This window comes from Microtus pennsylvanicus, chromosome 12 (assembly GCF_037038515.1).
Source record: "Microtus pennsylvanicus isolate mMicPen1 chromosome 12, mMicPen1.hap1, whole genome shotgun sequence".
Classification (NCBI taxonomy): domain Eukaryota; kingdom Metazoa; phylum Chordata; class Mammalia; order Rodentia; family Cricetidae; genus Microtus; species Microtus pennsylvanicus.
In genome coordinates this window covers 61,083,789-61,097,835 of record NC_134590.1, presented here as the reverse complement: position 1 = coordinate 61,097,835, position 14,047 = coordinate 61,083,789, and the positions used below count along the sequence as shown (strand labels likewise).

Genomic DNA, 14,047 nt, shown 5'->3' with positions numbered 1-14,047 from the left:
CACCCCGCAGCCTCGCTGTCACCCCCGCAGCCTCGCTGTCACCCCGCAGCCTCGCTGTCACTGCAGACTCGCTGTCACTGCAGACTCGCTGTCACTGCAGACTCGCTGTCACCTGCAGCCTCGCTGTCACCCCGCAGCCTCGCTGTCACCCCGCAGCCTCGCTGTCACCCCGCAGCCTCACTGTCACTGCAGCCTCGCTGTCACTGCAGACTCGCTGTCACCCCGCAGCCTCGCTGTCACCGCAGCCTCGCTGTCACCGCAGCCTCGCTGTCACCGCAGCCTCGCTGTCCCCTGGGCTGTCACTGCAGCCTCGCTGTCACCGCAGCCTCGCTGTCCCCTGTGCTGTCACTGCAGCCTCGCTGTCACCCCGCAGCCTCGCTGTCACCGCAGCCTCGCTGTCACTGCAGCCTCGCTGTCACCCCGCAGCCTTGCTGTCCCCTGTGCTGTCACTGCCCTTCCCTCATCTCAGTTCCTTCACGGTGCTCGCCCATGTTCCCTGTACTGGTGTTTCTTTTTCTCCTGTGTGATGCTCCTTCCTTCCCACAAGAACTCACACACACTGTGTTTGGGGCATTGTCTGTAGGACTTGGTCTGTAATGTCTTTATTTCTGATAAAAGCCACTCAGGGCAGGAAGGACTTATTTTAGCTTCAAGGTTCATCATTGCAGGGAAGTCGAGGCAACCTGAAGTAGATGCTCACATCACCCCCACAGCAGTGTAAAGGAATGGCTGCTGCTCACTGTGCTCAGGCCCCTTTCTATACTTACAAAGTCCAGGACCCAAATTTAAGGAATAGCGCCACCCACAATGGGTGGACCACCCCACTTCAGTGAATGGAATGGGAACAATCTGCCTAGGCAGGCCCCCCTGATCTAGATAATCCCTCCATAAGATTCCATCCCCAGCAACTCTACCTTGTGTCAAACTGACAGTTTAAAGTAGCATCTCAGGGGTTTAGTCCATAACAAGATACTTGCAATGCATAAACAGGAATTTATCTGTCATAGTTGTAGGGGTGGGAAGTCCATGATCCAGGTGCTGGGAAACTGGGGGACCAGAGAGGTTGTGTACTCTGCTTCATAGATGGTTCTTAGTTGCTGTGTCCTATTGCGAAGGCTTGGACGCTCTTCTCTGAGGCCTAAGGCCTTCACAGTCCTGATCCTGCTACCCTCTAAAACCTCCCCCATTCCAGGCTGCTGCTGTGGGGTTTAATCTTCAACATGAATTTGGAAGAATGGAAGCATCTAGAACATTAACGCTCCTTAGAGGAGGCTGTTCAGGCTCAGAACAGTTCACTATTTTGCCAAGGTGAAAGCCAGGCAGCAGAGTCGTTCACGCCAGCTCTGGAGCCCTTTGTCCTCGCATGGCGGTCCTTCCATCTCTCCTCCCACTGATCAAGTTCAGCTTCCTCCCCAGGCCCGAAGGGGGCATGCCCTGGACGGCTGCATCCACCACCCATTCTTTACCACTGTCTCTTCCCCAGGCCGAAGGGGGCTCCTTAAACACCTGTCCCCTCCTGCAGGGCCTCTGCACCCAGGAGCTTTCCTGTCAGCTCACGTGGCCAAAGCCTTGTTATACTCAGCTTACAGTGTAGTAACGAGGAGCAGCGAGCTGCTTCCCACCACCTGGCTAGCTTTACCCGAAATAATAACACAGAAACTGTATTCATTTAAACACTGCCTGGCCCATTAGTTCTAACCTCTTATTGGCTAGCTTTTACATATTGATTCAACCCATTTCTAATAATCTGTATTGCCACTTGACTGTGGCTTACCGGGATGAGTCTAACTGGCATCCCTCTCAGAGAGGAGAGTCATGGTGCCTGCCTCACTGCCTTCTTCCTCCCAGAATTCTGTTCTGTCTACTCCACCCACCTAAGGGCTGGCCTATTAAAATGCCAAGGTGGCTTCTTTATTCAACCAATGAAAGCAACACGTAGACAGAAGACACTCCTACATCATTACAGCTTGTGTGTCATCCTGGGATGGTCCCCATATCCTCTTGCTCTAAGGTAGCCAACACCTTCTCGTGAAAGGATCATGCTTTGTTTTTATAGTTCTTTAGTTTGTTGGATATACTCTTCTTTTTTAAAAAAATTGTTTTTATTTTTAATTATGTGTATGTGAGTGTAGGCGCTGGAGAAGGTCAGAAGGTGTCAAATCCCCTGCAGCTGGAATTACAAGTAGTTGTGGATTGCCTGGCAGGTGCAAGGACCCAAACCCAGCTCCTTTTCAGGAGCAATACATATTCTTAAATGCTGAGGACCTTTCCAGCCCCTCACTTTTGACCCTCATTGCTTATGATGACATCTCAGTGCTGTGGGAGGGGCCTTCCAGAGAGATCCTGGAGTATATTTTCCTTCCACTTCCCAGTTAGTGTCTTGCCAGGACTGGACGGGTGATTTGGGGAGCAAATGCGTGAATCAATGGACAAATTCCAGAGTTCAAACACCAGGTGCTGTTGAACCCTCGAGTTCCCCTGCCATACTGTAGGCCTCTGCCTGCCCACATAGGACTCAGTCCATCACTTGGGTCCCCTTGCCTCTGGGCAGGCTCATACTGTGTCTCATTCCCACAGGTGATCAAAGAAGCCTACAGTGGCTGCAGCGGCCCTGTGGATCCAGAGTGCTCTCCACCACCCAGCACCAGTGCCCCCGTGAACAAGGCTGAACTGGAGAAGGTGAGAGATGTCAGCTTTCAGGAAGCTTTTGGTTTTGTTAGTGGTTTTTATTTTCTGTGTATGTGAATTGTATGTATTTATGAGGAATTGGTGAGACATCTCAATACATATGTGCAGTGTATTGGTTAGCCAGGATATCCCTTGTGTCTGCCTCCTCAGACCGCAATCCTTTCATTCATAATTGCTACTTTTAATAGCATTCTACAAGAACTGTGGCACTTCAGTGGGCATGTCTGTAATTCCGCTCAGGACTGAGCAGGAATCATCTCACAGACTCTGTGGCTTGTTGTATTACCAATGAAGGATGAAGATGTGGACTTAAAGGAGTGAATGACCTCGTTCATCCATTGCTCTTAAATGAGGTCCGGATGCAGTGTGCCCAATTGTAGCACTCAGTAGGTCTGTGCTGGTGTGCTGTCTACAGAGTGTTGAAAATTTGGTCCATGTGTCCTTTAACGTTTGAGATAATGTTCACTTTCCACCATACCTCACCAGGTCTGCATGACCACGGTGGGAATAACGTGATCCTTGTGTCCTTATAGAAATTGTCTTCAGAGAGGCCCAGTTCCGACGGAGAAGGTATCGTGGAAAATGGAGTCACCACATGCAATGGAAAAGAGCAAGGTGAGATTCTAACACATGTGCCAAGAATATCTGAGCTCCAAAAGTGTGACTGTGTGGGAAGTCTTTGTGCTTCAGCCATGCAGACATCACACCCTCTGTTCCCAAGAACACAAGGGAGGACTTTTGATTTGCAACAGTTCAGAGCCTTTCTCTCTCATCCTACCTGTATCTAAATTATTGTCAAGCCATGGGAAATACATATACCACAGAATTCATAATTTTCCAACATTTTAAAGTTTCCTGTGGTCATTAAACATACACAGAGTGCTGTGTAGCCATCACCTGTGTCCATATCTGGAACTTTCTGTCTTCACAAATAAAAACCTTGTTTGCATTAAACCCAAGTCCCTCACCTCTTGCCCAGTCCCAGCAATCATCATTCAACTTTCCGTCTCTGTGGATTCCACACACTGGGGGTCTCATGCGAGCAGAATCCTGTGGTACCTACCCTTTTACAACTGCCTTATTTCACCCAGATGATGTCTTCAAGGTTTGTCTGTATTGTATTATAGTGAGAGTCTTTCCTTCCTTTTCAAGGCTGAATAATATTCCATTATGTGGACTGCATCTTGCTGTCCACCGGTGGTACTTGTGTTGCTTCTGACCCTCAGCTACTGAGAACAGAACTGCTGTGAACATGGATGTGCAGGGGGTAAAGTCTCTTGTTTTTAATGGACTTTTTAGCAATACAGATGACTTTCAGTAAAGCACACCAGCTTTGACTTAACCATTCTTGGGATTGCTACAGCAAGTAACATAGTCAAGAGAGCATTTCTGTCACCCCGGTGTTCCTTTGCACTCTCTCTGTCGCCTCTGCCTCCTCCTACCCTGTTTTCTGCTTTCACTTGGGGTCAGGGTGTATCTTTGGGGTCTCTTTCCCATATCTCAGTGTGAGAGCTGCTGCACAGCGTTCCCTGTAAAGGTGAACGCTGCTAAGAACATACAGTGACTTGCGGGATATACTGACTCCCAGGTGGAACATACAGAACTGTATGGTGGAGTGCAAATTCTAATTGGTCTTAAAAATAAAAATCTGGAGTCAGATATTGGGGGTAAAAGCTGAAAGATCAGAGAAGCAGAGCAGCCAGCCACTAGTTCTTACCTCTATGGAATCCTTAGACCAAACAGGGAATCCTGTCTCTATAAGTTATCCAGCTGAATGCTCTGAGCTCCTGTGTCCTCCCACCTTATCATCCTCTTTCCGCTCAGCCATATGGCTCCTGTCTCTGCCTCCCTAGTGCTGGGATCAAACACATGAGCTCTGTTTCCCTTTTAGACTGATTCAATCTCATGAAGCCCGGGGTGGTCTTGAACTCACAGAGATCTGTCTGCTTCTGCCTCCACAGTGCTGGGATTAAAGGTGTGTGCCACCACTGCCTGGCTAACTCATGTGGCTAGCTCCACACTCTGATCTTCAGGCAAGCTTTATCTATTAAAGCATGAACAAAATATGAGCACAGTGAAAATGTTCTGACTTTCAGGTAGAACATATGGGGACGGTGGGACTGTGAGGACATTCTGACTCCCAGGCAGGATTTATGGGAACTGTGGGGGTATTCTGGCTCCACACGGGCATGGCATGTGGGGACAGTGAGTACATTCTGACTCCCAGGTAGGACTTTGTGTGGACATGTAAATCCATGTCTCCCAAGAACCTATCCAGAAGTGGGGCTGCGAGGCTCCACATTCTCCTGGGATCGCTGTCCCTCCTGAGATTGCCTGCAGCCTTTCTCTGGTACGGCAGATGGTGGTGTGCAGCTGTGGCCTCCCCAGCGGTGAGCAGCCTAATGTTCTCGTGCATCTCTCTGGTGTGGTGTCGCCTCGGATCCTTTGCCCATATTCCTATGGGGTCGTCTGCTCTTGAGCTTTTGGAGGCTCTGCACATGCTCTTCCTGCGAGTCATTTATGAAATATCTGTTTCCTAAAGGTTGTCCCCCATCTGCGTGGCTGGACATTTTTTCCTGAGTATGTGCTGAAGTGATGGGTGCCACTTGAGGGTCTGTTGGGAGATCCAGACCTCTGTGGACCTAAGACCTTGCTTAGGGTGCCTGGGCTCTCCTCAGTGTGGCCCCTTGAGGAGGGCTCCTACCTGGGAATGAATCATGTGCCGCACCAGCAGTGTCCCAGCTTTGAGAACTCTGGAGCCCAGACAGTGACAGTTCACTCCGGAAGGTCACACTGTCTGTTTCTTCATTGTGGTTTTCCAATGCAGTCTGGTCCGGATGTAATTTTAGTCCTGCCCTCTAAGAGCTAGTACCAGTTATGTTATATGTAATAAAGACCTCAGTGTGGGAAGCTATCTTTAACTTCTCCCAGAGGTAGGATACTCAGTGGCTCCTGCTTTGCTGTTTGGCTCCTTTCTTTCTTTTTGGCTCTAATTTTTGTTGTTGTTGTTGTTGGGAGATAGTCTCTTTGTCTCTTTGTCCAGGCTAATCTCAGCCTCATGGACTCAAACAGTCTTCTGGCCGCAGCCTCCCAAGCTGGGCCGTCAAAGGTGCCACACACCAGTTACTGTTTCACTGCCGAGGTGCAGCAGCTCAGCCAATAGGTCAGTTCTCTTGCTTCATGTCCCCCAGTCCCCATGAACCTGTGTGACTAGGGTCTATGGAGTAATGTGTCTGTTGGCTGTTCGTGTAGGTTTTGTATCTATCCCTAGGAATCTCCTGTTCACTCTTTAAAAAGAAAATGATTTCTTATTTATGTGAGAGAATATGCACATGTGCATGCAGGTGCCCTTGGAGGCCAGAAGATGGCTTTGCATCTCTGGAGTTAGAGGTGAGGCACCCGACGTCAGTGCTAGGATCCAAACTCAGGTCCTCTGTGAGAGGAGTACACACTCTCAACTGCCACATGGTCTCTCCAGCCCCTCTTGTCCTCAGCTTTCTGTGTTTGGGAATTGGCCGATGACCTGGCTCAAACATCTTCCTCTTGTTTGACCCTATGCTTTGCATATTATAGTTGCTCGTCAGAGAACTTCATGGTCCAGATGCACCCTAAGCCCCCCTTACCCTTGTTCTTGATCCTTACTATTCTCTCCTTTGCATTGGGAAAATGTGAGTCAAGCTTTCTTTAGCTTGTCCCCTTTGTGATGGATCGTGTGGTGGTCACGGAGAGGAAGCCCGAGCTCCTCCATGCTGTCTACACACTGTGGTCTCACCAAAGAAGGCAGCAATCAAAGCAATAACTCTGCTCAGAGATGCCCATTTCTTCATTCTAGATGAACACTGAGGAGTCAGTGACTATCCTATAGCAGATGTGGGGGAAATGATCAAAGTCCTAGACTAGGCTGCCCACACCCAGTGCTGTGTCCTTTGAGACACAGTCCTCAACGGGGTGTCTGTGGGTGGACCTGTTGAACCAGGGGTCTGATGATGTCACCTCTCCCTCCCCTACTTCCCTTAGACTAGACAGAAAATAATTTCATTTCCATCTCTGTAGGAGAAAGTGGGCTGCCTAGATTTGTGGCATTTACACACTGAGCGATGAATGTTCTCTTCCTGTCTGTCACTAGGGTCTTGGTCATCTATGCTCTTTGAGCCCTTCCACTGTTCTGCCGTGTAACCGCACTGTGTTGAGAGTTCTCTATTGACTTTTGAATGTGGCAATATGTTAAATGCTGCCCCTTACCCCACTGAATAGCCACAAAGTGTCCATGGTGGCTTTTCTGTCATGTCTCTAAAAGGGTCCTTTTTTTCCAAGGATGACCTAGGATGTGATCATTCTCTGCCTTAGGGGTTGGAGTCTAGCAAGCACTTTGCTGGCAGGAGCTGGTCTCAGTTATGTTGAGTCTCTGAATCCTGTTCTCTCTGAGTCCTGTTGCCTGAGTAGGAAGGTTACCTCAGGGTAGAGCCTTGGGAAGAGTGTCTCTGGTCTCCTCACTTCCCCCTTGCCTGGGAGTAGGACACAGTGAAGCTCATCTACAGGTTCCTGGAAAGCCACTGATGGAGCCAAACACTGTCACTTCCACTCCCTGTGGCTTGGGTGGGCTGAAGTAGAAATGACCCAGATCTCTGCCCTGGGTTGCTGTCTGGTAGAGTAGGAAGCGCTGGGTCTTCCCACCAAGGCTTTGGATAGGTTCTCAGTACTCTGTAAGTAAATGCGTGTAAGAGCATGGAAAAGGGGGTGCATGGACCCTTCACTTCGCCCAAGATCTCAGGAGACCTTAATCTGTTTTAAAATGTCTGTTTGTAAGAACACATACTGCAGGCTAGGGTTTTGCAGAGGCTCAGGATCAAGGCCAGAGTCAGGGAAGGTCCACAGGGACCTTTCTTCCTGGCTCGTGTCTTCAGGTATCCTGTGAAGTCTATAAAAGGACACTACTTTGGGGATCAGTCATTCACACCATGTGACCTCATCTATCCTTCTTTCTTAGGACTCCCATATCTAAATACTCTTGGAGTCAGAATTATGGGGCCATGGCAGGGACATTCAGTATAGAATGTTGTTTGTCCCCAAATTCTTCATGGCTTCATCTTATAGACAGTATCGCAGCTTTTCCCTTAGACACTGCTACTCGCTTTTACACCAGAGAAGAGGCAGGGATTCACCCACTGGTCTTAGGGGAGGGAGGCAGTGAAGGTGGAAATGAGGACTGCTTCCTCCTCTGCACCAGAGGGATGGGGAGGGATGCTTGCGAGTGAGCACGCTTGTTTAGAGGAGGGGTTGGAATTATTCCATAGCGTATCGCACATGTCTGAAATGATTCCGTGTGATATGCTGGGGTTCAGTCATTCTTGGAAAAGGAGAATACTTACCCATCACCTTCTAAAAGGGTTTGTGTTGCTTAAGAGGTTGCCACAAACAGTTGAAGGGTTGTACTCGGGGTGTGTACTGAGTGAGGTGATGCTGTATTGGTCTTGATGCAGAACTGCACCCCGGGGAGGCTGTGTCCCAGTGGAGGAGACCCCTGGGAAAGAGGCTTGCATCCTGGCTCTAGCACATGGCACCCATATGAGATTAGATGGGCTGACAAGCCTTTGCCCAGAGCTGCTCTTGAGTAGAAGGATCCGGTCCCTCAACTCTGAGCGTGTACTTCTTTGAGCCACGTCCCTGGGATTCAGCTGGATTCGTGTCTGAGGGTGGGAGAGGGCTGTCCACATGGCTGAGTAGGAGCAGATATGGGACACCAGTTGGCAGTCAGCTTCCCTGGGGTGGAGAGATGAGAATTGCCCTGTGTTAGAACTTGGAGCCATTGTCAGCTGCATGGACTCTGCCCCAAGATGATGCATGTGGAAGCCGGGATTTCCAGATCTTCTGGTTTTGCTGGGGAAGTCAAAAATTCTTTTTGTACAAAATGTTTCTAGATTTACTTATTGATAGGTGTTAGCCATCACTGCCCTGGTCAAATGAGAGATGAGGATCTGAAAAGTAAACCTCCAGTCTGAGAGCTCTGGACACGGAAGCTCAGAGAAGTGTCTAAAATAGACAAGAGAGACCCCTAATGAGGACCCACTTTTCCCTTCCCTCCTTGGAGACCTGCCCCTTGTCAGCCAGGTCACTGCTGAAATGACACCAGCTTCCCTTGGTTTCTTGGGCCACGCCATCTTTCCCACACTGACAGTGTGTGTCAGCCTATCTTCCTGCGTGGCCATTGCTCCCTCTGGGACAGACAGAACTCATTCCCTATGTCTGAGCAGTCAGCCAAAAGTCTGCCCTGGGCAGGCTCTGTCTGACCACGCAGCCATTCTCCCAGTCATTTCCATCTCCACATGGTTCTTGCCATTATTTGCCATCCTTTGTTGTTGCCTTCAGTACATCACGTGTGTCTGATAATGCACACATGTTTGTGTGCACATATGTACATACCTGATCCTCCCTGGAGTTACAGGCTTCTGGAGGGACCCCAGCATCTGAACCCCCAGCATCACAGATGCTCGTGTACGATTAGTAACAGTTTGCGGGGAAGAAATGCCTTGGTGGTTAAGGCTGTGATTTTCCCACGGCGTATGAATGGTTAAGACACATTTTTGTGTTGACAGTGAAGAGGAAGAAAACCTCCAAGTCAGATGCCAAGGGGACTGTGTCCAAGGTCACTGGGAAGAAAATCACCAAGATCATCGGTCTGGGGAAGAAGAAACCATCCACAGATGAGCAGACCTCATCAGCAGAGGAGGACGTGCCCACCTGTGGTAAGACCCCACCATGTGCTGGCAGCAAAGCAGCAGCAGACTCTCCCTGGGTGTGCTCTGGGGCCCTCTGAATTACAGAAAGCACTTTCAGTTTTTAGTAGTGGAAGAATCTTCAGGGGTTTGCGATGCTCTCCCCGGTTCTTTCAAGGTTAAAAACTACATTCTCTGTTGTATGATAACACCTTCCCCGGTTCCACTCCAGTGTTTCCAGACTAGGATACAGGCACAAGGCAGGCTGAGTCTCCTTTGCTCAGACTTAAGTTGTAGATCCGGAGACAGCTGTCCATCCCACGGTCTGTCTTCCATCCGTTTGTGGGGGTGGGGAGAGCTGCTTTGTCAGGGATTCGGTAAAGCATGTGGTGTACAGCAGCAACCAAGCCAGTCCTGCCCACCATGGCCTCTGGGCCAGGAGCTAAAGAGAGGAACCAAACAGGGAAGCGAACCAGAAGAATGTTTGTGTAGCAGCCAGAGGTGGCTGCCTGGGGAAAGCACGGAGGTGGAGGGCGCCATCTGTCAAAGCACCTAAGACAGGCTGTGGCCAGGCCATCGAGTACAGCCTCCATGAGAGCAGAAGCAACATCACTGTAATGGCCCCAGCCACCACATTGAGGAGAATTGTAGAGTTCCTTCAAGGAGGAAAACTTCGTAAGTGCAAAAAGAGGTGTTTGTCTTTTGATTTTGTTTTGATTTACAGTATTAGAGATGTCCTAGGCTAGTGTTCTACCATTAGGTCCTTCCCTTTCTTTAGAAGAAAGAGATCTTGGCATGGGGTACATTCCTATTATCCTAGTACCAGGGAGGCAGAAGCATACAGGTTGCTGCCAGTAAGGCTGTATAGTGAGCACTAACCAGCCAAGGCTATATGGCAAGACCCTCTATCAGAAAAACAAAAGTAAACACAAGAATGGGATGGAACTGTCCTTGTGTATTCCTTTTGCAGACTCTACTTCCCATCTGCATTTGCGTAATTCCTTCATTCAAAGTCACTCTGTTTACAGTCCTGTCTGCACCCATTGAGCACCCTCCTTGGGACAGAATCAGGAAACAATCATAGCCTCTGTAGGTCCCAGGAGCCCGGTGCACCCCAGATTCCTAGATTGTCTCTCATCAAGTGCTGTTGTGGACAGGAGGACAGAATCAGGGCAGCTGGTGATGATAGCTTTCACATCACGTTCCCTTCTATGAGGAGAGAATTTGGCCTCAGTAAAGTTAACTGGACAGGACAGTGACAGAGTGGGGAGGGTCTGGGGACACTGCCACACTACTCCTGGCCAGCCTCCATTTTCCTGGGGCTCCTGGGGACATAGTCTTGCTCCCTGCTTTTGTTATCAGCTCTTGTGATGACCGAAGTCAGGAGTTAAAGTGAATTTTGCTTCTGTTTTTTTTTTCAACTACTAAGTAGAGGAAATAGAATTTTTTTTTTGAGACCTGGTAACGTCATGTAATCCAGGCTGGCCTTGAACTTACAGAGATCCGCCTGTCTCCCTCTCCTGAGTTCTGGGATTAAAGGCCTGACTAGAGGTAAAGATGCCTTTAGGAGGAATGGTTGTGCATTAACAAGGCACGCAAGTGAGGCTGTGGATCCTCCTCTTGTAAAAGAGAACGCTGAGGCTCAGAGAGAGGCATGACTTGCCCCGAGTCTCAGGGCTCGATGAAAACAGAATGGGCGACCTCCACCCCCAGAAACCCTTCCTGACTTGCTGTCACTCACGTCCTGTCAGAAGAGCACAGCCTCGCAGGCCTCCCCAGAAGCCGCTCTGTTGCCACTGCTGCTGTCACACAGTGCCTCATCTCTATGCTGGTCACTTTCTCCAGAGTCTGGGTGATCCTGCGCTCAGGGGCCCGAGGCATCTGCCGCACACAGCTCTGGCCTCTGCCACACAACTCTAAAATTGCCAAGCAGCTCTTTGCCAGATCAGGGGAAGTGTCTCTAGGGGAACAGGGAACAATGGCCATTTTCAGCCCCTTGGTGCAGCTGCAGGGCTCTGGGCAGAGGAAAGGTGCTGGACTCAGGCCCGGAGGACTGACCCTGCCAAGCTGAGCCCCTGCAGCTGCTGGGAGACAGCGCTAAGCTGATGGGCCAGGAGGGCAAAGCAGCTGAGCAGGCAGAAAAAATTCCCTGGAGTTACTGGGTCGAGCTCAGTGCTTGTCTGTACACTGATTGCAGTTGATATGGTGGGTGGGGTGCTGTGGCCTTCTGGGTGCTCTTGCAGGGTTTTCATGAACTGGGGAGCAGACCTGCAGATGCAGCTGGGCTACCCCAGGTTCTGCCTCTGTCCTCCTGAGAGGCCTTTGAGGGATGCATTAGTGTTGGTCTGGGCAGCTCTTCCCATAGCCCTCCAGGTAGTGTACCCTAGACATGCACCGAGACTCCACACAAAAGTGCTTTTCATCAGGCCGTCCATGGGCTGATGTAGTTCTGGGGTTCTTGTTCTTTTATAAGCCAAGCTGTGAGACCTGGAAGTGTGAGCTCCTTCCAGTTCTCCTCCTCTCTGTCAACCCAGCACACGCACCTGACACTAGTCACACCGTTCTGGGCACAAACATAGAGACTTTCTCTTGCTACCTCCCTGGGATCTTAGTCTTGTCCAAGCCTCCCACTGCATTATTAGATTCAGACACTGCTCTGCTGTGTCCCCATCACCCAGCATGGGGCCCAGCACATGGTAGTAAAGCCATTGCTTTGGAAATTCGGGCTGCTTGCCTGGGACGTGGGCTCCAGCAATGTCCTGGTTTTGGCGAGAGTGGAAGTGAGGGGTGTAGTCCCAGCACCTATGTCAGTGGAGGTGAGCGGTGTAGTCCCAGCACCTATGTCAGTGGAGGTGAGCGGTGTAGTCCGAGCACCTATGTCAGTGGAGGTGAGCGGTGTAGTCCCAGCACCTATGTCAGTGGAGGTGAGCGGTGTAGTCCGAGGACCTATGTCAGTGGAGGTGAGGGGTGTAGTCCCAGCACCTATGTCAGTGGAGGTGAGCGGTGTAGTCCCAGCACCTATGTCAGTGGAGGTGAGCGGTGTAGTCCCAGCACCTATGTCAGTGGAGGTGAGCGGTGTAGTCCCAGCACCTATGTCAGTGGAGGTGAGCGGTGTAGTCCCAGCACCTATGTCAGTGGAGGTGAGCGGTGTAGTCCCAGCACCTATGTCAGTGGAGGTGAGCGGTGTAGTCCGAGGACCTATGTCAGTGGAGGTGAGCGGTGTAGTCCCAGCACCTATGTCAGTGGAGGTGAGCGGTGTAGTCCCAGCACCTATGTCAGTGGAGGTGAGCGGTGTAGTCCCAGCACCTATGTCAGTGGGGGTGAGCGGTGTAGTCCCAGCACCTATGTCAGTGGAGGTGAGCGGTGTAGTCCGAGGACCTATGTCAGTGGAGGTGAGCGGTGTAGTCCCAGCACCTATGTCAGTGGAGGTGAGCGGTGTAGTCCGAGCACCTATGTCAGTGGAGGTGAGCGGTGTAGTCCGAGCACCTATGTCAGTGGAGGTGAGGGGTGTAGTCCGAGGACCTATGTCAGTGGAGGTGAGCGGTGTAGTCCCAGCACCTATGTCAGTGGAGGTGAGCGGTGTAGTCCGAGGACCTATGTCAGTGGAGGTGAGCGGTGTAGTCCCAGCACCTATGTCAGTGGAGGTGAGCGGTGTAGTCCGAGGACCTATGTCAGTGGAGGTGAGCGGTGTAGTCCCAGCACCTATGTCAGTGGGGGTGAGCGGTGTAGTCCCAGCACCTATGTCAGTGGAGGTGAGCGGTGTAGTCCGAGCACCTATGTCAGTGGAGGTGAGCGGTGTAGTCCGAGGACCTATGTCAGTGGGGGTGAGCGGTGTAGTCCGAGCACCTATGTCAGTGGAGGTGAGCGGTGTAGTCCCAGCACCTATGTCAGTGGAGGTGAGCGGTGTAGTCCCAGCACCTATGTCAGTGGAGGTGAGCGGTGTAGTCCCAGCACCTATGTCAGTGGAGGTGAGCGGTGTAGTCCGAGGACCTATGTCAGTGGAGGTGAGGGGTGTAGTCCCAGCACCTATGTCAGTGGAGGTGAGGGGTGTAGTCCGAGCACCTATGTCAGTGGAGGTGAGGGGTGTAGTCCGAGCACCTATGTCAGTGGAGGTGAGCGGTGTAGTCCCAGCACCTATGTCAGTGGGGGTGAGCGGTGTAGTCCCAGCACCTATGTCAGTGGAGGTGAGCGGTGTAGTCCGAGCACCTATGTCAGTGGAGGTGAGCGGTGTAGTCCGAGCACCTATGTCAGTGGAGGTGAGGGGTGTAGTCCGAGCACCTATGTCAGGGTGGGGGTGAGCGGTGTAGTCCGAGGACCTATGTCAGTGGAGGTGAGCGGTGTAGTCCCAGCACCTATGTCAGTGGAGGTGAGCGGTGTAGTCCGAGGACCTATGTCAGTGGAGGTGAGCGGTGTAGTCCGAGCACCTATGTCAGTGGGGGTGAGCGGTGTAGTCCCAGCACCTATGTCAGTGGAGGTGAGCGGTGTAGTCCGAGCACCTATGTCAGTGGAGGTGAGCGGTGTAGTCCGAGGACCTATGTCAGTGGAGGTGAGCGGTGTAGTCCCAGCACCTATGTCAGTGGGGGTGAGCGGTGTAGTCCCAGCACCTATGTCAGTGGAGGTGAGCGGTGTAGTCCGAGCACCTATGT

The 14,047-nt window shown here is 51.1% G+C and overlaps 1 protein-coding gene across 2 annotated transcripts in view; it reads left to right on the top strand.

Moving 5' to 3' along the window:
* Afap1 (actin filament associated protein 1) overlaps nt 1–14,047 on the top strand; it is a 117,668-nt gene that overhangs the window by 71,027 nt on the left and 32,594 nt on the right. For both annotated transcript variants that reach the window (XM_075943777.1, XM_075943778.1), the window contains exons 7-9: nt 2,578–2,679; nt 3,222–3,303; nt 9,282–9,431. In XM_075943777.1, the coding sequence (XP_075799892.1) occupies nt 2,578–2,679; nt 3,222–3,303; nt 9,282–9,431 (334 nt within the window). The remainder of the gene's footprint in view (nt 1–2,577; nt 2,680–3,221; nt 3,304–9,281; nt 9,432–14,047) is intronic.